The sequence below is a fragment of the Choloepus didactylus genome, chromosome 18 (genome assembly GCF_015220235.1).
Source record: "Choloepus didactylus isolate mChoDid1 chromosome 18, mChoDid1.pri, whole genome shotgun sequence".
Taxonomy (NCBI): domain Eukaryota; kingdom Metazoa; phylum Chordata; class Mammalia; order Pilosa; family Megalonychidae; genus Choloepus; species Choloepus didactylus.
Window position 1 is genome coordinate 59,819,204 of NC_051324.1, and position 23,511 is coordinate 59,842,714.

General features: G+C 41.0%; 1 protein-coding gene and 1 pseudogene across 2 annotated transcripts; both read right to left on the reverse strand.

The window, feature by feature from the left end:
• Positions 1-617: 617 nt before the first annotated feature.
• LOC119514237 (ADP-ribosylation factor 2) lies at positions 618-21,137 on the reverse strand. 2 transcript variants are annotated; one of them, XM_037809911.1, is made up of 5 exons: positions 21,028-21,137; positions 18,935-19,101; positions 12,363-12,473; positions 6,111-6,235; positions 619-4,482 (listed from the first exon to the last, which is right to left on the reverse strand). In XM_037809911.1, exons 2-5 carry the CDS (start codon positions 19,080-19,082, stop codon positions 4,321-4,323), a joined length of 546 nt encoding a protein of 181 aa, XP_037665839.1. In that variant the 5' UTR covers positions 19,083-19,101; positions 21,028-21,137; the 3' UTR covers positions 619-4,320. The 2 variants fall into 2 exon arrangements, with proteins under 2 accessions (XP_037665840.1, XP_037665839.1); XM_037809912.1 differs by lacking the exon at positions 21,028-21,137 and having other exon boundaries at positions 618-4,482; positions 18,935-19,095.
• LOC119514236 lies at positions 16,494-17,626 on the reverse strand (annotated as a pseudogene).
• Positions 21,138-23,511: the final 2,374 nt, after the last annotated feature.

Below are 23,511 nucleotides of genomic sequence, written 5' to 3' on the forward strand. Positions count from 1 at the left end.
TGTCTCGGCGGTCCTCAGTGCTTAGCTTGTCACATGGCTGTCTCTTCTGGCCTCTATATTCTCTTCTGGGCTCCACTGAATTTCCACTTCTTGCTTCATGTGGCTTTCTTTTTTCTATACTATTATTTCAAATAGATTAAGTGTCATGAACCGCAATATATAGAACAGACTCATTCCAGTCTTGGAAAATCCAAAATTCCATATTCTTGGTATTCAAAGAGCTCTACCCCAGGCAAGCCTTTTTCCAGATGAGGAAACTATTCTAGTCTGCTAGGCTGCCAAAAGCAGATACCATAAAATAGTTTGGCTTTTGACAGTGTGATTTTATTAGTTTACAAGCTTACGGTTTTGAGGCTGAGAAAAATGTCTAAATCAAGGTGTCATCAGGTGGTGCATTCTCCCTGAAGATTGGCTGCTGGCAGTCCTGGGCTCCTCCTCTGTCACATGGCAAGGCACATGGTGGTGTCTGCTGATCCTGCCCCTCTCTTCTGGGTTTTGTTGTTTTCAGCTTCTTGCTTCCCAGCTTTCTCCCTCTTTGTCTGAATTCCATTCTCTTATAAAGGTTACTCCAGTAAAAGGATTAAGACCCACCCCAAATGAGGTGGGTCACATATTAAGAGCCTACTCACCAAAAATCCTACTTACAATGGGACCACACCCACAGGAATGGATTAACTTTAAGAACGTACTTTTCTGGGGTACATACAACTTCAAGTCATCAACAAGGGTCAGAGGTTGCATAGTTTAATGTAACTGAACTAGTGAATGGGTGGGGCTCTGATTTTAGCCTCAGTCTTTGATTCCAGATTCAGAGCTCTTCCCATTCTGAAAGGGTGACCATACATCCCACGTTACAACCTGTTGTTCCTATACAATTATTAGTAGCACCGCTTCCCCTCCAGAATCACAGCTGGGCAACAGGTTTTCCTAACTATTGGGCAGTCTTTCCCTAGAGGCTCTGCCTCACCTGCTACTCACATAGCCTGAGGACTGATGCTGTAGCCAGGCCAATGGCACCTCAGCACTCCTAATGCACCCACCAGGCTACCCAGACCATCACCTGCCCACTCTGGCTCAAATCCCAAGCTTCTCTATCACCCACTCCTGCCATCCCACCAGCTTCTGGGAAAGCTGGACAAGAATGTTGAGGGATGGCCATGGGAAGTCATAGTTGGGGTGGGGGCAGGTAGGGTGATAGCTTTCCATCACTGTCTATGGCAGTTTCTCAAAGAGGTCCGTGGGCTACCTCTGTCAAAACCACCTGCACACGTTTGGCTCCACTCCACCTACTTAAACAAAGGCTGATGGTGGGATCAAAACCACAGTGAGATACTACTTCACACACACCAGGATGGCTAAAATAAAAAGACAGACAATAAAAAGTGTTGGTGAGGACATGAAGCAATTGGAACCCTCATAAATTGCTGGTGGGAATGTAGAATGGTGGTCACTTTGGGAAACTATTTTGGCAGTTCCTCAAAATGTTAAAAACAGAGTTACCACATGCTCCAGAAATTGCTTCTCTAGGTACATATCCACAAAACTCATACACAAATTGTTCACAGCAGTATTATTCGTAATAGCCAAAATGCAGGAACAACTCAATGCTCATCAACTGATGAAAGGATAAACAAAAAGTCGTACATCCATACAATGGAATAGTATTTGGCCATAAAAAGGAATAAAGTACAGGTATATACCACAATATGAATTTTGAAATCACTGTCCTAAGTGAAAGAAGTCGGACACAAAAGGCCACATATTGTATGATTCCATTTATAGAAAATGTTCAGGATAGGCAAATCCATAGACAGAAAGAGAAGTGGTTGCCAGGGGCTGTTTGTGGGGTGGGTAAATGGAGAGTGGCTGGATACGAGGTTTCTTTTGGGGGTGATGAAAATCTTCCAAAATTAGGTGGTAGTGAAGGTCGTACATATCTGTGAATATACTATAAACCATGTAATTATAAAAAGAAAATGAATGGGGGTGGGACCCAGCCATGTGCTTTCTGAACAAGCGTCCAAGCTAGTCTTATGCAAACTGACATATTAGCACTTAACATAGTTGGAAAAGGAACAAAATGTTCAGTGGGATGAGGCGAACAGAGAAGGAGGGAGAAAAATATAGACCCCCACCTTATCCCCCTTCTCCTATAAATAATGCTAATCAGTCTGGCCAGCACTGCTGTTCACACCTGGACACCAAGAGCTCCCCAGGGAAATACCAGAGCAGGGCATTCAAAGGAGACATTTAATTCTCACAATGCTATGATGTAGGTAATGTCTCCATTTAACAGTTAAGCAAAGGGAGACTTGGAAATATGGAGGCTAACAGTAACTGGCCTGCAATCAGCAGTTAGTTAGAGAATAGCTGGGAGATGAACACAGCTTTCTGGGACGCAAGTCTCTGCTCCAAACCACTATACTGAACTGCTCCCACTTACTATGACTGAGCAGAGCCAAAGTCATATCAAATGAAAGACTGTATGTGAAAGCACCATGGAAAGTACCAGTGAGGGCTATTGCTAAAGGCACAGAGGCTGAGACAGGCTTCACAGCTGTCTTCTGTAGCAGCACTGGGAGCTTTCAGCAGAGGATCTGCTAAGATGGTAGCGGAAAGAGATCTGAAAGTGGTTTGAGACATTCAGAAGCCCATGGCTGCCTCTCCTCCTTCCAAAGCAAGTTCTTTATTGTCCAACCAATCAACAAGTTTTTAATGAGGCCCAGCACAGTACATTGTACTAAGCATAATACAAAAGTATAAGACACAGCCACTGCCAATTTGAGGCGTACAATCTAAATGTTTCTCACGAAATACTCCATGGTTAAAATCAAACTCGGACTTAGTTGCCAGTACTATTGCAATGAACATTGTTTCAAGTCAGTATTTTAAAGAAAAGCTCTATACTCCACATTTACCATGGTATGAAATTTTTTCCTAGAAATATCAACTTTATTGTTATCAATAAATGTTTACTTTTGTTAAAATCCATTCTTCATATTTTCCTCCTCTATAGTTCGAATAAAGATTTTTTGAAAAAGAAATTTAAAAAGGTTAAACAGTGGAAGTGCTTAGGGTACAAATTTGGCCAACAGGTGTCTGGGTTAAAGAGCTCTAGACTACTGAATGAACTAGCTCAACCCCAGGCCATTTTTACTAATGTTTTGAGGACAACATAAAGCATGTTTCCAAAGAGTTTATAAGATATTATTGCCATCCAGGAGAGGGAGTCAGTGCCACAGAGTGGCCTACACTAGAGAAGCATTTTTCATAAATTTAGCACCAACTTGGGGGCAATACCAGGAGTTGCCAGGAGTTTTGTCCTCTGAATTACCTCTTGATTTTCTCACAAACTCTCAGAACTCACAGGTATGTGGTTCTGGAAACAGAAGTCAACCTAAACCTTAAGTTGGACAAGAAAACTGTACACGGTGATGATCCTATCCCAGGAAGTGAACCTCTTTCTTCAAGTTGTAGAACATTCAGCACAGAGCAGAGAAGTGGGGAGCAGCAGTCTCAGAAGCCTGAATCCTGAGATGGTTGACACAAGGACACACACATGACCCATCACTCACTTCCTTAGCAGGACCCTCTGCTTAACTGTGGTGCTCTGCTAAAGAGCCTCAGCCTCTTCCAGGTTACTCCTCCAATGGTCTCCACCCAAGAGAGGCAAGTAAGGGAAGGAACCAGCACAGGGAAGGACTGGAACAATTTTTCTAGTGTTATGGAGTCTTGATACTTTGATTCCTTAAATAAAGCATGTTAAACCCAGAAGTCTGGGCTAAAATATAACTTAAGGGGAACATTCAAAATCTGAACCTCTTCACACCTGCAGCAAGCAGGTATATTTTCTTTTTTGAGGATCATTTGCTTTAAAGCACTGAAAAGAGAGGTGCTAGCTCTGGCAGTGATGGACAAGAATGACAATTTCTTACTCTTTGAAAAGACACCAAAGTCTAGAAGGACTCCAGGTATGCAGAGATACAAGACATAGGACTGCAAGAAGTGAATTCCATCCATGCTCCAACTCTCATCCTCTTTCCACCTTGAAGACCCTCTAGCTATCATGCTCCAGAACAGTAAGCCCTCCAACCTCTTCCATAGACTGAAAATGATCAAAGCTATTGAAATGGAAAGTAGCGTTTAAAATGTAACACTGGATTTTCTTAAAATGTAACACTGGTTTTCTTACAGCATGTTTAAGGCACGGTGTGAGAAAGCTGCTCCCACTTCCAGCCACACACCCACACTTGGCTCCTCACACACACACATGCACACAGAAGAGGCCAGCAGATTTTGCCACAATGCACAGGGAATGGATCACTTCTGGTTTTTGAGCTGGTTGGAGAGCCAGTCCAGGCCTTCATAAAGCCCATCTCCACTGGTGGCACAAGTAGCCTGAATGTACCAGTTTCTCTGGCGCAGGGAATGTAAGCCAAGCTTGTCTGTTATTTCAGCTGCATTCATAGCATTGGGAAGATCCTTGAAAGAGAATACGCAAAAGTCAGTTTACAATGTGACATCTATATAATGAAATACTATGCTCTTCCCCCAAAAACCTGCCTGAACCCTTATCTTCCCTATCTCAGTTAATTGCAACTCTAGCCTTCTAGTTGCTCAAGCCCAAAACCTTGAGATCATCTTAATTTCTCTCTCTCTCTCAAACCCCTCGGCAGATCTGCCAGAAAATCCTAATGGCTCTACAACCAAAACATGTTCAGATTATCTGACCTATTCTCTCCTTCTCCAAAACAACTACTCTGATCCGATCCACTATCAATTCTTGCTCAAATAACCTCCTAATTGGTCTCCCTGCTTCTGCTCTTGCTCCCCGAAAGTCTATTCTCAACCCAGCAGTCAGTGAAAGTCAGATCAAGTCACTTTTCTATCAAAACCCTGCCACCTATACATAAAAATAGAGACATAAAAAGGAATGAAGTTCTGATACATGCTACAACATGGATGAACCCTGAAGATATTGTGTTGCAGAAATAAGCCAGATACCAAGGGACTAACATCATTCCACTTATTTGAAATATCTAAAATATGCAAATTCATAGACAGAAAAGTAGATTACAGGTTACCAGGGACAGAAAGTATGGAGAGAATAGTTATTGTTTAATAGAGAACAGAGAGGCTGTTTGGGGTGATGAAAATGTTTTGATAATGGATGGTAGTGAGAGTAGCACAACTTTGTGCATGTAATTAATATCACTGAATTATACACATGAAAGTGGTTAAAACGGGAAATTGCGTTGTATATGTTATCACAGAAAAAATTATGAACAAACAAAACACCTTGGCACTGCTTGCTCGCGCTCACACCCTCTCTCTCTCTCTCTCTCTCTCTCTCTCTCTCAGTAAGAACTAGAATCCTCACTAAGGTCTCTGCAAGGTCTTTACAGCTCAAGCTCTCCTGACTGGCCTACTCAACATTTTTTTCTATGGCACTCACATTTCACTATATTACAAAATCTACTTATTTAGTATGTTTACTATTTATTATCTGTCTCGCCCAACTAGAATGCAAACTTTACAAGGGCAGGAATCTTTGTCTACCTTGTTCTCTGATGTAGCTCAAACGTCTAGAAGCATGCCTGGCATATAGTAAACTCAAACTAAATTTAAATAATTTGGCATTAAAGAGCAAATTGGATCTAGATGTACTTATATGGATGATATGGAAGGACAAACATATGCTAAATGAAAAAGCAGGTTGCAAAACAGAATGCATAGTATGATCCCCGCAATTTAAATATATATATAATCTTATAAACGGCTGTATAAGCATAGGAAGTTATATTTATGGAAAGAGGTATATTCATGCTTAGCTTGGCTTCGAGTCCTGAGGCTGGACAGTTCTACCCTCAGTCATCCTCCCACCCCTCTTTTACTGCTTTACATTATACTGATGTAGAGACGCCTAGTAGGCCTTACCTGACCTAATCTCATTTCCTCCCTTGCTCCCCTGATCACTCTGTTCTCTTCCTCAATGCCTTCAGGTAGGGACTGAAGAAAGGGAGGGAGACATCTAATTTAAATACCTGTATTTTTAAGCGAGACACCTAGAACAACTTTCAGTTCTGGTATTCTGAAAGCCAACAACGTACCTGTTTATTTACAAACACCAATAAAACTGCATCTCTAAGCTCATCTTCTGCTAACATTCTGGTTAGTTCTTCTCGGGCCTCATTGACCCGCTCTCTGTCATTACTGTCCACCACAAAAATCAGACCTGGAAAGAAATCACAAGCATGTTAGTAATATTAACTGGGAGGGGTGGCTGTTTATATGTCCTTATAGCTTCTCTTATACATGTAGTTTCAGTGAAAGCAATCAGTATAGAAGGATATACAATAACTAGTTGGGAAGCTTGCTGTACACTTAACTCATCTATCTTTTTCAGAATTATCACAGCTCTTCACCAGGTTAACAGTAACAAAAAATATATAAAGAAAATTGGGCTCAGTCTTAGTCAGTTAATTTCTACACCAGACACAAAAAGGAGATTTTAAGAAACACAAATTTTGTACAAATAGCATTCTGGGGGAGAGAAACAGTACTCAAAATCCCTACAATGTTTTCTCAATTTAGAGATTATCACTCCAAGATCAGTTTAATGCTTTCTACAAAGTCTCTATCTCCGTATTTTAAGACAAAGTATAGTAACCAACTCTAAGTTTTATTTTAACCAAATCCAAGATATGACCTTGCCTATTATGTCAATGTCTGAATGAGACTTGCCTTTCCAAAGCAAGCTCCTGGAGAGCCAGAAGTCAAAAATCAGCCCCGGGTCTGTTTCTTCAGGCTACGCCTCCTTTGTTGGCAAAGTTATCTACAATGTGCTTGGCACAATACACACATTTTCTCTATTCCCCAGTGAAACTGCTGAGGTTCAGAGAGGTTTTAGTTTAACCTGCCTCCTGTCACACAGGATTCAACCCCAGATCTGTCTGATGCCAAAGTCGGTACCATTTCCGGAACACCAGAGATTGGGTATTTTCAAACGTGACACCACAGAATGGCACTTCTGAGCCTGGCCTCAAAGGGCTGAGAACGCCGTCTACAAGAAGTCAGCTACCTACGTAAATGAAGTTTCATAAACTCTCTCAAGTTGGGGATTGGGAATAAACAAAGGGATAAAAGGTCCAATGAACTATGAGATGCAGTTAAAAGGTTAGAATAAAATGAGAGGAAATAATCCTTTACTCAAAAATGGGATGATTTTGCTTTTCTTTTTAACCTTCAACTCCTTCAGGAGAAACATTAACTGACAACTTGTTCACAAGATGGCAAATATCATCAAAGGAGACAAGCTCAAAGCAGGAAGCGACTACAAAGAAACTATTCGGTTGACTCAACTTTCAATAAGTAAAATTTGGGTAATGTAGCCATTGGGAAATAGCTAATTTTTCTACAAGGAAATCACATAACTATTTGTAAATAGCTACTACTTCAAAGATCCAATATCCTTCCCATTGTAAACAAATGACTTTGGATTATAACATAAGGCAAACCATATCTCAGAGGTTTCATAAAAACTTGGTGACGTGGGAGCAGGAGGGTTCAAGATGGCAATTGAGCCTTGTCTTCCATCCAGGCAACCTGGGAAATGAGGCAGAGTGTTGAGCTATGTGCTAAGCTGAAGAAGACAGGGGATAGCTGCAAGGAGAACAGCAAACCTGAAGCCAGTGGCCCAGTGTAGCACATACAGGTACAAGTCAGAGGGAGGGAGAGACATGCCAAACTCCTGGGAATGGAGTGGAGGCCAGAGAGAAGAAACGGATGATGTGTTCCCGGCCTGGGTCAAAAAAAAGTAGGGATGAGGGACCTCAATTGCTTAAAAAGCAGCCAGAGGGACTCACCTGGCTTTAATTCAATTGCTGACAAATTCCTGACTTCCTTGATTAGCAAGTTCATCTCCCAGAAGGTAGACAAGTGATTCTTAACCAGGCAGGGAGGCGATTTTGACCCCTGGGGCATTTGGCAATATCTGGAGACATTTTTGGTTGTCACACCTGGGTGGGGTGGGGGGTTGCTACTGTCATTTAGTGGGTAGAGGCCATGGATGCTGCTAAACAGCCTATAATGCACAGGACAGCAACAAAATGTCAATAGAGCCAAGGCTGAGAAACCCTGAGGTATACGAACTACCCGAAAACTGCTACTCAAAACCTAATTCTCGGCCTAAGTTATATCAATTACGTCTTAGCCTCAGTTCCCCCAAAAGCAAAGACTGAGACAAAGGCTCAGGTACAGGTAGTTTATTCAGGAAGTGATCCCAGGAAGCATGAGTAAGGGACATTGGCAGTGAAACGGAGAAGGTAGGAAACTCAGCATAAGGATGAGTTAAGCTGGCCACCACTATGCGACTGGTGCTTGAGCCTACACAACTGAGCTGTAAGAAATGCCTCTAGGAACTGTCCACCCAGGGAGGAAAAGGGGAAACATTCATCCTTAGTACCCATCCTCCTGGGCTGGTTGAGGAGTAGCTCAACAGGTGTCAACCCACCCACACTTCTGGGTCACACCTGTATGAAACGCTCAGCGAGTCCCATGGGTATCCCCACTGCACCATCAGAGAAATGCAAGGATGCAAGAGCTATCTGGGGCAGGCAAAAGAAAGGCATCATCACATTGCATCTGAGCAAAGGTGGGTGAAACCTGCACACACCCATCACCACTACATTGGCCAGAGGAAGGTGTGGGACCAAAAGGATTTTCAGGGAAGGTACACAGGAGGGAATCAACAAACCATCCAAGTATAGGATGGGGAAGACTCACTTAGCAGTTGTCCATGTGACAGTAATGATAATAACAACTTAGTATTTGGCTGCCAGTAAGCCTTCTGTGAGAAGAAACTGTGAAATGGCTGCCAAAAGAGCTAATTTGATCCTAGGCTGTATCAAAAGAGTGACAATAGCTCAGTTTTTAGGATACAGGTGATAAGCCAATTCTATTTTACATCAGGTAAACATCCTGGGAACGTTAACAGGGTCAGTGCTGAACCTCACACTCTGAGACTCAGGCAAGGGGATGAGACACCACACCGCATGAAGACAGGCTGATGTAACAGGATATTTCACCTAGAGGAAAGACTTGGTGGGGGGCTGACAGCTGTCTCCAAATGTCTAACGGGCTATGACATAAACAGAGGTTCAACTTGTCTCCAAATATCTGAAGGGCTATGACATAGAGATTCAACTTGTTTCCTATAGCTTTATAAGATCAGCTGATGATCAGTGCAGGAAGTCAATGCAACCGAGAGTCAAAACAGCATTGAGGATGCAATGGGCTGTCTTAGGAGGTGGTACTTCCTGTCACCAGAGATATTAGTGCTTAGGTCATGCCACAACTTGTGGGGACACTCCAGACAGAACCATGGTAGGGCAGGGAAGTGGGATGAGATGATCTCTTGGCTCCTTTTGACAATGAGATTTCACAGCTATGTCTTGGAGGCATAACCACCACTGGCTCTCTGCCCTTTCCCTCTGTGTTCCCAGGCCCACACAACAGCTGCCCGAACCAGCTGCTTGGGAGCAGCCTATTTGGGCAGACAGGTGCAAGGCTTCTGCGGGTTTGGGGCTTGCAAATAAGTTAAAGCCATGTCTATTATATCACATCAGACAGAAAAATGCAAAACATTAAAAACTCCCCCAAAGATCTGATGTACTATCAGCAGTTCTGGAGTCTGATCGTAACTAAGTAAGTCAGGTTAACCAGACATTTGAGGAGAATTTTAGTGTCTAAAATTTGACATGTTATCCCTTTGCCAATCCTAATAAAAATAAAGGTTTATAGATTAGGTCCCATTTTACACTCTGTTTTTATATAATTCCTTAGTTGAGAACCAGAAGAACCTAGCATCAGACTGACTAAACTTTTGAACAGAGAGAACCTTTTCTAGTTCAAATGGCTGGGAGAACCAAGGAGTATGAGAGACTAATTTAAGGATAATTACCAGTAAATTTACACATGAAGAGTATGCTAGCATTTGTTTAAGGGTGGGGGTGTATATCCATATCTGCTTGTATATGCATAAAATATCTACGGACAGGTATACAAGAAATAAAAGTGGTTGTCTATAGGAGGGGAACTGGGTAGTTAGGGGGCAGAAATGTGGGGTGACTTTTCACTCCATACCTTTTATTCTCTAAATTTTGAACCATATGGATATATAGACTATTAAAATTTAAATAATAAACCTACTATGAAGGAAAAAAAAACCTTTTCTACATAAGAATTAATGGACTATTTATACATTCCATACAATAAACTAAGAAATCACATAAACAGTCCAAATTCCAATCTACACAAGCGAAACCTTCACAAAGTTAAATGTCTTAACAGAGAGCTAAAAGCTATCCTTAAGTTCTGTCACATTCAACACTGATGATGAAAATTAAAATTAAAAAAAAAAAAAAAGATGGCCAGACCTTTGGGAAGTTGGCAGAAAAAAAAAGGGGGCAGCATCCAAAACTGCTTGTGGCTGAGTTGTTTGGACCCACCAGAGACAACAAATCCATTCTTCAAACAGCTCCCACTTGCTAATTTCATGAAGAGCTTAAATTATCTAATTCCAAAGTCCTAGAATATAGCCAGTTCTCTGCCATCAAAGCAACAGATAATGAAATTCTGTAAAATTAGTCTTGTTATGAAGAGAAGATTGAAAGCAAAAAGGCATTTAACTTAGTATTTGAATGTGGCAACTCTGAATAGGGTGAGCAAAAAGAATCCCACCAGAAAGAAAATGATGAAGTAAAATGTCAAACAATTTGGGCTCCCCACTGTGTGTGTACTACCTTCCAGCCATGGAATTAAGCATTTTACAAAAATTCATCTCCTTTAAGCCCACTGATCCAGCCCAGGTTGTATTACCTCCATTTCAAAGATGAAGAAATTGAGGCAGAAAAGATCACCTAGTTACTCCAAGGTTTCATCACAGAGCCATAGTTTAAAACCTACATTTTCTAGTTTTATTAGAGATATGTAATTGCAATGGTTTGGTCAATGTAGCAAGTCCAAAGATAAATCAACACTCTGAATATCAAAAAAATTATTGTCTGCAGTGGACTGAAACATAAGATATAAAAAATCTACGAGTCTCCACAGAAGTTGCCAGGGTATCAAGGCATTTCTCTGAAAATTGATAAAGGGAAAGAATTAAGCATTTTCCTACCTTTCTGTACTAACTGTATTTCAGGGAAACCAAACATTTGATGAGGGAATTCTTTGCTTAGAAACATTTCAGCTAATGTAGAAGTAACAACAGATTTAGAAAATCACCTTTCTTTAACTCCTAATGAAATAACAGATCTAGGCAACAGATCAATGGATGCTTAAACTAATAGGTGAAGGGTTAATGGGGAACTTTATTTTGGGGGAATTAGGCTAATACCATTTGAACCTATGAATCAATCTTAGCATCATTAAAGTGTGGCAACCACACTTCTGTGTTAGGATGTGATGTAATCGGAAGTTCCCAGCACCACTTATAAGTATTCTGCCACCCCAATGAACCAGAAACTAATCTAAACTCTAGAAAAAAAAAACAGTTTACAGGAAGCCCAAAGACAGACAAACAAGTTAAACAGCACAACAAAGCAATCAAATCCAGAATGTGGGATACACATCTAAAAAAAAGATGGTAAGGAAAAAAGGTGGGGGAAGGGGCTGTTGTAAAATAAGAGACTAAAGAGACATAGCCAAATGCAATGCGTGAACTTTGATCTTTGTGTAAACAAATCAAATATAAGAAAGGACACATCTGATACAATTGGGGAAATTTCAATATAGACTATGTGCTAAATACTAAATAATTTTTATTAATTTTGTAGGTAGCAAATGGCATGACTATTATGTTAAAAAACAAAACAAAACAAAACACAAAAGGACTTCTCAGTGAGAAACACACACTGAAGGACGTACAAGTGAAAGGGCATCAAATCCAGGACTTTCTTTAACACACGCTGGGCAAAATGTCAGTAACTATCAAAGCTGGGTGATGGGTTCATTATGTTATCTGCTCTGTATTTGTTTTCAATTTTCCATTAAAAAGCAGAAAAAAAAAAAAAGAGAAGAGAGATAAAGGCACTATTTTAAGGAAAGCCATTCTAAAATCTATAGGCTGAGAAGAAAACTGCAAATAGAGTTAAGTGCCAAAGGTAACAGCTAAAACAATACTGCAAATTATAAAAGGACAGTAGACTTGGGTTTTTGGTTGCCACTTCTCAAAAAAACTTCCCAAGTGTGAGGGCACCGTAAGAAGAGAGAGAAGGACTGACAGTCCAAATAAAGCAGAGCACCATCTTTAGACAGATTAACATAAACTTTTCCAATGCTATATATTAGATAATTTTTACCTTGGGTGTTCTGGAAATAATGTCGCCACAAAGGTCTGATTTTGTCCTGGCCACCAACATCCCAGACTGTGAAGCTGATATTTTTATATTCTACCGTCTCCACGTTGAACCCTAAATTAAAAAGATAGCGAAAATTATTAATTAAGACTTTACAGGCTGAACAATTCAAAATAATTCCAACTAACATTTGGATAGTATTTTTAATTTACAAAGTAGCTTGCTTGTCAAAGGTCCACAGCTTACAAACCAGAATGTGTTAGCTTGCTCTCCTGTTCAACATGACAGATGTCCCAAACCCTCTCTACTCTCTCCAATCTCAACCATACAACCCACCTCCTTACCCTGAGCAGAAGACCTTACCGGGTACTTCAGAGCAAATAAGCAATTTGATGGGACCTAATTCCACTTCCCACCACACAATCTAGAAACCTACCTAGATGTACAACCCACACTTTCCTCCCTCCCTCTTCAACAGAAGGAGGCAACAATCTAATGGCAATTCCTTCTACCTATGTGCTGGATTCACCCACATCATCTGAAACTTTTGGGTTCCAAACTATTGCTATTCTCTCCCCTCACCTGAATATCTTCAACCCGTCTTTTTCAGCATGCTTAAGTCTTTTCCATCTTCAAAAAGTTCCTTCCTTGCCCTCATATCTTCACCTTGCTACCACCCTCTATTTGTCCCTCTAAAATCAAACTTCTCTAAGAAGCTTAGCTACATTCATTGTGCTTATGTTATCACCTCCCACCCAACAGCACCTTTTATCTTTGCTCTATCATATTATGTAGCTTGTCTCACCAAGGTCAGCAATGATCACCATGACAATAAATCTAACAAATGCTTTTCGGTTCTTATATAACTTGATTTTACATTTGGTGCTTCTGCTTGCTCCCTCCTTGAAACTCTTCCTCTTTCCATTTCCTTCCATCTCTGGCTGTACCTTTTCACCCTCCTCACATAGCTCAGCCCTCTTTAATTGACCCTTAAATGTTGGCGTTCTTATGGCTCTGTCCAGCCCCATCGATTCTCTTCTTTCCACACACCCTCTCTATTCAATCTCATTCACTCAAGCCTTCATTACTATCTGCACGCTAACAACTCTTAAGCTTATATCCCCTAGCAAAGTCCTGATCTTCAGACTCATATATCCATCTTTGGTTACATGTCTCAAAGATCCCAATAAGGCAACCTGTCAAAAGCCGAACTAAGAATCCCCTCTGCCTCAGTCTGCTCCTCTACTGGTGATCCCTTTGTTGACTTCGTTCCACAAATTGGAATCATCCATGACACTTCCAACTATCTCATCCCCAAAACTCCAATCCCAAACCTTATCAATTCAACTTCCTAAATATCTAATAATCACCCTAACCCAAGAGACTATAATTTCTAGATTCAATTACTGAAATAGCATAACTCATCTCCCTGCAGTCACTCTTTCTCCCTTCATCTATTCACCATTTTCTAATTATATCTGATCATATCACTTTTCTACATGTTTATGTTTGATGGATGGATGGAAGGAAGGAAGGAAGGGAGGAAGGAAGGAAGGAAGGATGGATGGATCTCTCCTTGGCTTTGCATATCCAAATCCCAAACATGACTGACTGCAACCTGGCCCTGCTCACCTTCCAAATCTCACTTCTACTCATGTGTGTTCTTAGCAAGGGACACTTATTATATCACGATCTAAATTCCTGGTAATAAATGTATAAATTCAATGCCATTCCAATCCTAAGGTGATTTCAGGGTGGGGGGTAGGAGGGCAAGTAGGTATAACCAAGAATACTCTGAAAATGAATACTGAATTATTTCTAAAGATATTATCAAGCCCTGGTAATACCTGAAGTAACAGAGTTTAAATGAATACAATAGGGAGCCCAGAAAAAGACATGTGCATCCATGATATGAGAATTTAGTGTATGACAAAGAAGGCATTTCAAATCAGTACAGAAAAAATTATTCAATAAATAGCATTTGATAACTGTTTACTCCTGTTTATCCAATATATACCCCTAACCATATGTGGCTCTTTAAATTTAATTAAAGTTTAATACAATTAAAAGTTCAGTTCCTCAGTCACACTACCCACATTTCAAGTGCTCCATAGCCACATGTGGCTAGTGGCTACCATATTGGACAGTACAGACATAGAACAATTCCATCATCAGAGAAAATTCTACTGGACAGCACTAGTCAATTCATTTGAAAAATCTAATTAATTTCTACCTCACTTATAACAGCAAAATAAACTTCAAATGGGTGAAATATTTAAAAGTTTTAAAATGAAATTTAAAAACCCATAAAATTAACAGGAGGGAATATTGGTGAATAGTTTTATAATCTTGAAGAAGACCTTTCAAAAAATGATACCAGAACTAAAAAAAGAAAAAATCAATAAATTTGGCTACATAATAATCTTAACCTCCTGTATGGCAAAACATAGAATAGGCAAGTTTGAAAGAAAAATGATCCACTGGGAAAAAAATAACTATAGCACATATCAAGAGCTATTCCTGACCCACATCCTTCTTCAAATCATTAAGAGACAAATATCTCAACAGAAAAACCATCAAACAATATTAAAAACAATTCAGAAAAAAACAAATACAAATGGCCAAGAGACATTTGAATATATTCACTTATAATTAAAAAAAAAAATCCCAACAGAAAAGCCAGTGTCTTTTCCCTATCAGACTGGCAAATTCCTGGGAGAAACGAACAAATTTTATAGTTGGTGGCACAACCATTTTGGAAAGCAGTTCAGCAATATATATCCACATTTTAAACATACATTTGTTTTAACATAGCAATCCCTCCTACGGAAATTATGGCAAGGAGAAAAAGGACATGCTTGCAAAAATGTTAAGCAAAGATATTTACTGCAGCCTCATTTACAAGAACAAACAATTGCAAATAACTTGATCATCCACCAATGGAAATTTGGTGCATATAATGGAACAGTACCAAGTTATAAGAATTTTACACAGATGTGGAGCAGTTACTATTCAAGCCCCAAAACTAGTGGCTTAGAACAATGATTCCCACCCCCCCCCCCCAACCCCCCCAATTCTGGAGGTTGCCTGGGTTCACTCATGTAGCTGCTTTCTGCTAGTGAGCCTGCTAGTCAGCCCTGAGCTGGACCTCTCTCCAGGTGGCCTTTCATCCTCAGTGAGTGCTGACCTCACCTGATGGGAGCAGTGTTTCAAGAGGGCAAGCCCCAAGGCACAAGTGCTTATCAAATCTTTGCTTGAATTACTGATGTCCCATTAGCCAAAGCAAGTCATGTGGCCAAGCTCAGCATCACTGTAGGCGGGTATTGCATAAGGGTGTTCATGGAAATGGGGGGCCATGATTCATTGGGGGCCATTAGTTTCACAGTCCACCACAAGATCTATATTCAATTCGTTCATTCACCAAATATTACTGGACTCCTACCATGTGCCAGGCATTTTGCGATGCACTGGGGACAGTGGTAAACAACAGATATGAATCCTACTGTTAATTACACTGTTACGAAGAAGAAAGACAAGGAGCACATAATTACCAACATACTTTCAGGTTGCCATGGGAACTTATGAGAGGGAAAACCAGTACACAGGGTCAGGAAAGGTGCCCCTGACAATATTGTTTAAACTGAGACCAAAAGAATGAGCTGGCGTTGGCTCGATAAAAGGGGGAGGGGGCCAAGGAAGAAGGCAGGAAGCATTCCACTAGAGGAAATGACATAGAAAGAAAGAGGTCCAAACATATCATCTTATGCAATGTCAGTCAGCAAATAGCATATATACGATTTTACAAAAATATTCACCAAAGTCCTAATAGTAGGCAAACGCTTTTTTAAAAATCTGTTTCTCTGTATGTAAGAAATTATAGAAGCATGCATTTTTTTTGACAATTATTTAAGAACTTTATTAACAAGTGCTTGCAGTTTGTTGACTTTTTTGAAAAAAATCAAGTTGTAAACTTTTATTACAAATTAAAAATGAGGTTCTTAAAAATCTCAACTTGACCAGATATTAAACGATTTAAAACCTTTAAAGGTGTATTGAGAAAAACCAGGCTTTTAAAAAAAAACATTTGTCATTACCAAAGAGAGACATCCTTAGGTAAAAATAATAAAAACCCCATGCTGCATAGATAATGCAGATAGTTCTAGTTATCTGGTCAGCAGGCAAAACTCAAGCACTTAAGGTCTTCAGCTCCAATCTTTTGTTCATTTCTTATTGCTGGAATTTCATATTCACTTCTTGTTGGATGACTAAATCGGATGATGGCAGAGATGGTAAGCTGGCATTTACTCAGCCCCGCCCTGCTCAGCCTCAGGAGCGGACAAATTCTCAGCTGGTGGATCGGCTGCTTTTGCCTCTTTGCCATCTTGTGGTTTAGGGTTTTCTGGGCATCTGCGGCAGTAACTGAAGTTACGGCAGTACCGATGTCAAGGTGGCTGCTGACCTTGGGTCTCATCTCCTTGATTTACCTTATCATCTTCATTGCCGTCCTCTCTAGGTTGTCTTTGGCGAGGAGGGCCCCTGTGGAATCGTGGTCTATAACCCCGATACGTATTCTGCCTCACTGGTCTACCTTGTTCTCCTGCACTCTGGTTGTCAGCACTCTCCATCACTTCTTGCACAGGAGGGTTGGAATACTGTGGTCTACACCCATAGAGTCTCCGCACATAGTTAAGGTAGGAATCGTCGCCTGCAGTAGGGCCAGCATTGTTGGGCTGGACTTCGGTAGCACACTCTGATCCCTCGTTTTATTCCCCACTCTCACTATTTTGGTAATTTTGCTGGTAATTGCATGGAGGACCCCTACCACTTGGATAACATCTATAATGGTTACAGCCTGCTACATATTTACTGCCTTGCACTGGAACTCCACCAGGGCCTGTGACGTTTGCTGCCTCTGCCCCCTTTTCTCTTTCAACATCAAACGCCACAATCTCTCCATCTCCTACACTGCGAAGGTACTTCCTGGGGTTATTCTTCTTTACAACAGTCTGGTGTATAAACACATTTTCCTTGGTGTCATTCCTGTTGATGAAAATATATCCGTTTCTCACTCTGAACCATTTTACTGTTCCCAAAACCTTCGTTGCGATGAGCTTGTTGTCCCCGCGGGCAGGGGCCGCTGACATGAGGCCGCCCGGGAGGCCCAGCTGCTGGTGGTGCTGGGCTTAAGAGTCGGCAGCGCAGAGGGCAGGGGCAGTGGGTGGCTGCTGGATCTCGGCCTCACTGCTCATGGTTGCGGTGATGTTGACTGGGGCTGGCTGCAGCAGCGGCGGCTCCTCCCAGTGTGTGATAGTTAACTAGGCTGGGGGGGTGGGGGGGGGGCAGTGGGGCTGCTCAGGGCTCTGTGGGATCTGCTCTCTGTTCCCACTACCAATCGAACTCGCATTATTTTTATAATTGGAGAAAACCAGTCATGCTATTTTCATTTTGTATTAATTAATACATTTTAAAAATTGTGGGTATGAACACTCTCCATCTGGTTTCCTCCTCCTTCAAATGGTGCAAAATCTGAAGCCACTGCCCAAATTGGAAGTTGAAAGGTAGTGCCAGCACTTGATCTTTTAGTTCCTGTGCCTAATCCAATACTCAGGATGCTACTGACATTTACTTGCCATCCTGTGGAGCCTATCCTCTCTTAGAAGCTTGATTCTAAAGGCAGTTCATAAAGCAAAGATTGAGATCTGTTCAAAATTGCCTTTGCAAACCCTTTAAATAGCCCACCAGTGTCAGTCTGCAGTAAGATCAATGCAGCCAGATTTTTCTCCAACATTGGAAAAAAACAATTTCTTTAGTTGGACAGAAGTTCAAATAGTTGGCTTGAGATAGAGTGAAGAAAAAAAAATTCATACTGCATCTTTAAACACTAGAATCACACGTGGTGTGGAGAGAAGCTTCCACTAAGCGAGGCCAACTGGACTGAGACTGACTAAGGCAACAGCAGATTCCCGGCTCCCACCCCAGGCATACCCTGGGACACACACCGAAAGGAAGGGAGGGCAAAACTGCCTGCATTACTTTAACCATTATTAACTTTTTGTTTTTTTTTGCCAAGATGATAGGGTTAAATTTCTTACCTAAATGTGTTCATATGGCTTCCCTGTACACCCAGGAATATGCTAGAGATGTTGGGGGCAGTTAGGAATGTATATATAACCTGGTTTTTGTCCTCAAAAAGTTTACGCTCTTGGGGCGGACAAGAATTTCAAAAGGAAATGTCCAAGTAGGGGAAGCAAACAAACAGACAAAGGTACCTAGTGTTCTTTTTTACTTCAATTGCTCTTTTTCACTCTAATTATTATTCTTATTATTTTTGTGTGTGTGCTAATGAAGGTGTCAGGGATTGATTTAGGTGATGAATGTACAACTATGTAATGGTACTGTAAACAATCGAAAGTACAATTTGTTTTGTATGACTGCGTGGTATGTGAATATATCTTAATAAAATGATGATTAAAAAAAAAAAAAAAAAAAAAAAAAGGAAATGTCCAATAACATAAGAAGCATGTGAAAGTATAACATACTAAAACAAATGGCCTTGCCATGGGTCATTAACATACCTATTGTAGGGATGGTAGTCACGATCTCTCCCAGCTTCAATTTATACAAGATGGTGGTTTTTCCAGCTGCATCCAAACCCACCATAAGAATCCGCATCTCTTTTTTCCCAAACAGACTTTTAAACAGCTTTTCAAAAACGTTCCCCATTGTAACCAAATTCTTTTACCTGAATAAAAATAAAGGTAAATCAAGCAATTATTCTTGGCAGAAATAAGAGAAGCAACATATGTAAATACAAGTCACCATTAGAGGTTTTGCTCCCAGCAAAAGTTAGGCAATTTTAAGAACCACCTGGCCAATAAAGAGTAGTGTGCCTTGCTTTCTAAGGAAAATTAAACTCAACCTTTTCACGCCTTGCCAGAGAACTCTTTCCCACTATAGTATCCAAGTGGGATGCGGAAGCATTACTTCAATGTGCAGCATGGTGAACATGGTGAACATGGTGGCAGGCTTTAGTCATCTTAAGTACGGAAGTAATGCCACAACACAACCGCCCTCTAAAATCTCCTGAAATGAGAAATTACAAAGCTGGAACCAGATTATTTTACACACAGCAAAGGTTAAGTTCTCAGGAAGGCTAAATAACAATATCCCTTAGAAATTTAGTAATTGCCTTTGGCTAGCAGATAATACACCAGTACCCAGAAAAGAACATAAAATATTTCAGAAGTAAGGAAACAGATAATGAGAAACTGTACTGCTAAGAGGGAAATAAAAACTAGGCAGAGTTGAGGGTATACCATAATATCCAGTGTTCTACTGGGTTGACCATAACCTTCTTTTCAAATGCTTTATTGGAATGTAATTTACATATAAATACAAACATACAATAACTGTAAAGGAAGATGAATTTTCCTGAACCAAACACACCTGTGTTACCAAGTCAAGAAAGAGATGATCACCAGCAAGAAGATCGGGTACCCCCTCCCAGTCACTACTCCCAGCAAAGGGGAATCGCTGCATTGACTCCTAACAGCATAAATGTTCAATATTTTATTTTTCAGTGGAATGCATGGTGGGTTATATACAGGAAGAGAAAAATAAAGAAGGGAATGGTAAATTAGGTTTGTAGAAATTTAGCCTTTTGTGTGTGCGTGTGCCTTTTAACAGGTTACACTATCTGGAGTGTGAGCTTGACATTCTAATTAAAGACTAAAAAAGTAGTACTGTTTCTACATCTCTAACCAAACTCTTGGATGCCTACAGACACAGACAGTTCAAAATTGAAGACAGACATACATATCCTTGCTCCAGAGACTACAATTTTACTTTTAAATTGCAAACCAAGGAAAGCTTTACTCCCGAGCACGGCCGGGGCAAGATGCAGCAAGGACAGCCAATCTCCCATTCATCCCTACCCTGATGACCTCAGAGCCAAGGCCACTAAATTCCAGAGGCCCCACCTATGAAACTCAAGTGTCCCACAGCAGTTTAACGACATGGAATATGGCCAAGCACACACCATTCCCTCCTACCACCCAAGTAAAGGAGAACAGGACTTACGCTGTATGTAAGCGAGATCAAAAAGAATAATGAATGTTTTAATCATTCATAGAAAGTCATCTAAAAGGTATATAAAAGTCCAGCGCACTGCAGCACTCAACATCTTGTTGGGTGACTGAACTGAAGATTCCGTTTCTTTGTTTCCGGGAAAACACACATCTCACAGATAAATGAGAAAAACACTAAGGAATACGCCGGGGCTGGAGGGATGGCACTTCCTTCCCACTAAGAAGTCACTTGAGGCTCAGGACACCTATGTTCTTTCTTTCGCGTCTCTCTTTTCTTCCTACACTTCTTCCAGAGACGCCCGCAGTCCCAGACCCCTTTATACTGCCGGAGACCCTCTAGAGTAAGACGCTGCCGACCACGAGATCTCCTTGGCACGCTTACAAGCACCAAATGCCCGTCAGCTAGAAAACAGCTAGAGCTCAAGGGCACTGGAGAGCACTAAAGAGGGAGGAGAGCGGACCGCGGACCCGACGCCTTTCCGCAGACCGCCCGCCGCTCTCTAGTTTCCCGCCCGCTGACGGTGCGGAAATCCAGCCAGGCCTGGAGCGCTGCTGCCCCTTCTCCCCAGCCCGAGACTCACCTGTCTCCCGGTCCACAACTAGGGGTACCGCAGCGTCTAGGATTTCGGCTCCCTTCAGCAAAATGGCGACTGGCGTAGAGGCGGGAACAGCAACCAACCAATCGCCCACTGCCCTTTGGAGCTTTTGCTCCAATGAGCTCGAAGTTCCCTGAGTGATAACACATTCTGACCAATACAAACGACAACAAGGTCCTGGGTGGAAGGAGCCCCGCCCCTCGCGACCTAGGCGACGGCACGAAGCTCTGGAAATGCCGGGTTCATCTTCCAATGACCGGTCTCCGCTTTCCAGCGATACTTGCCCACGCGCCCCGCCCCAAGACCACGCTCAACCAATCAGAAAAGTAAAAGGAGCTCGATTTGCTCCGCCAATCAACTCGGATAAATCCCAAGGATTGAATTAGCCCCGGGAGCATTGGGACCAATTGGGTGGGGGTACGTGGGCGTGGCCTAAGTCATTGTGCTATTTAAGGAAATTGGCCGTGGTTGCGCTAAAAGTAGAAACTAGCTTGGGGTGGTGTGTCGTGTAGGAAATTCGCAGACACCGATACCGGAGTGAGGCATAAGGAAGGTTTCCTTTTCAGTCTGAAGATGGACTGCTGCCCTGCCTCTGAGCAGATTTCCAACAATTGGGGAAGATACTGCCCACCTGCAACTTCGTTAAGACGTCGCAGAACTACAGTCTTCACTTTCTGAGAAATACTCTCAGAAATAACCCAGCCCAGTAAACGCTAACTTGATTAGCTAAAAAGGCATGGTACATGACTGAGATAATCAGAATACACCGTCAATTGAACTCTGAATGTTCCAGGAACTGTGTCAAGGACTTTACGTGCATAACTATAACACTTGGTTGGGTTAGGAACTATTATCGTCCGTATTTTTCCAACAAGAAAACTTCAGCGTCTTGGCAGGGATTGAAGCCTAGGTGTATCTGACATCTTTTTTTTTTTTTTTTTTTTAATAGACATTTTTTAAACAGTTTTAGGTTTACAGAAAAATTGAGCAGAAAATACAGAGAATTCCCATATACCCTTGTCCCTCCCCAGTTTCTCCGAGTATTAACGTTTTATGTTAGTGTGATACATTATTTTTGCTAACTAAAGACCAGAGTTTGTATTAGAGATCCCTTTTTGTTTGGTACAGTGCTGCGGGTTTTGACAAATGCTAATATCACGTATCCATCATTACAGTATCATGCAGAATAGATTCATTGCCCTAAAAAATGCCCCGTGCTCAACCTTTTCATCCCTCCCTGTCTCCCTCTCCCAACCCCTGACAACCACTGATCTTTTTACTGTCTATAGTTTTGCCTTTTCCAGAACGTCTTATAGTTGGAATCGTAGTATGTAGCCTTTTCAGACCAGCTTCCTTCACTTAACATTATGCATTTAAGGTTCCTCCATATCTTTTTGTGACTTGATAGTTCATTTCTTTTTACCACCGTTTATTTATCCCTTCATTTATTAAGGGACACCCTGGTTGCTTTCAATTTTTGGCAATTATGAATAAAGCCACTATAAACATTTGTGTGCAGGTTTTTGTGTGTACATAAGTTTTCAGCTCATTTGGGTAAATATCAAGGATTATGATTTCTGGATCCTGAGGTAAGCTTATGTTTAGCTTTGTCAGAAACTTCCAAACTGTCTTCAAAGTGGCTGTACTGTTTTGCACTCCCACCAGCAATGAATGAGCGTTCCTGTTGTTCCACATCCCCCTCAGCATTTGATATTGTCAGTGTTTTGGATTTTAGCCATTCTAAATGGTGTGTTGTTGTATCTCATTGTGGTTTTGCTTTGCATTTCCCTAATGACATATGATGTTGAGCATCTTTTCATATGCTTTTTTGTCCTCTGTGAATTGGTGAAGTGTCTGTTCAGATCTTTTGCCCATTTTTAAATTGGATTGTTTGTTTTCTTGTTGAGTTTTAAGAGTTCTTTGTGTATTTTGAATACAAGTCCATTATGAGGTGTGTTTGCAAATATTTTCTCCCAGTCTGTGGCTTGTCTTTCATTCCCTAAAGTGTCTTTCGCACAGCAGAAGTTTTAATTTTAATGAAGTTCAGTCTATCAATTTTTCTTTTGTGGTTTGTGCTTTTGCTATTACAACTAAAAAGCTATCATCATATCCATCATCACCTAGATTGTCTAGAAGATGTTATTTTCTAAGTTTTATGGTTTTGCATTATACAGTTAGGTCTGTGATTCATTTGGGGATAATTTCTGTGAAAGGCAGATTTATTTTTGTGTCTAGATTAATTTTTTTTTCCCTTATGGATATCTAGTTCTGGCACCATTTGTTGAAAAGACTATCCTTTCTTCATTGAATTGCCTTTGCTCCTTTGTCAAAGATCAGTTGGCTATATTTGTGTGGGTCTATTTCTTGGCTCTCTATTTTGTTCCATTGATCTATTTATCTATTCTTTAATTTTGTTAACCAAATACTTTGACTCTTGTGCTTGCATATGTGAGGGTAAATATAAGTATA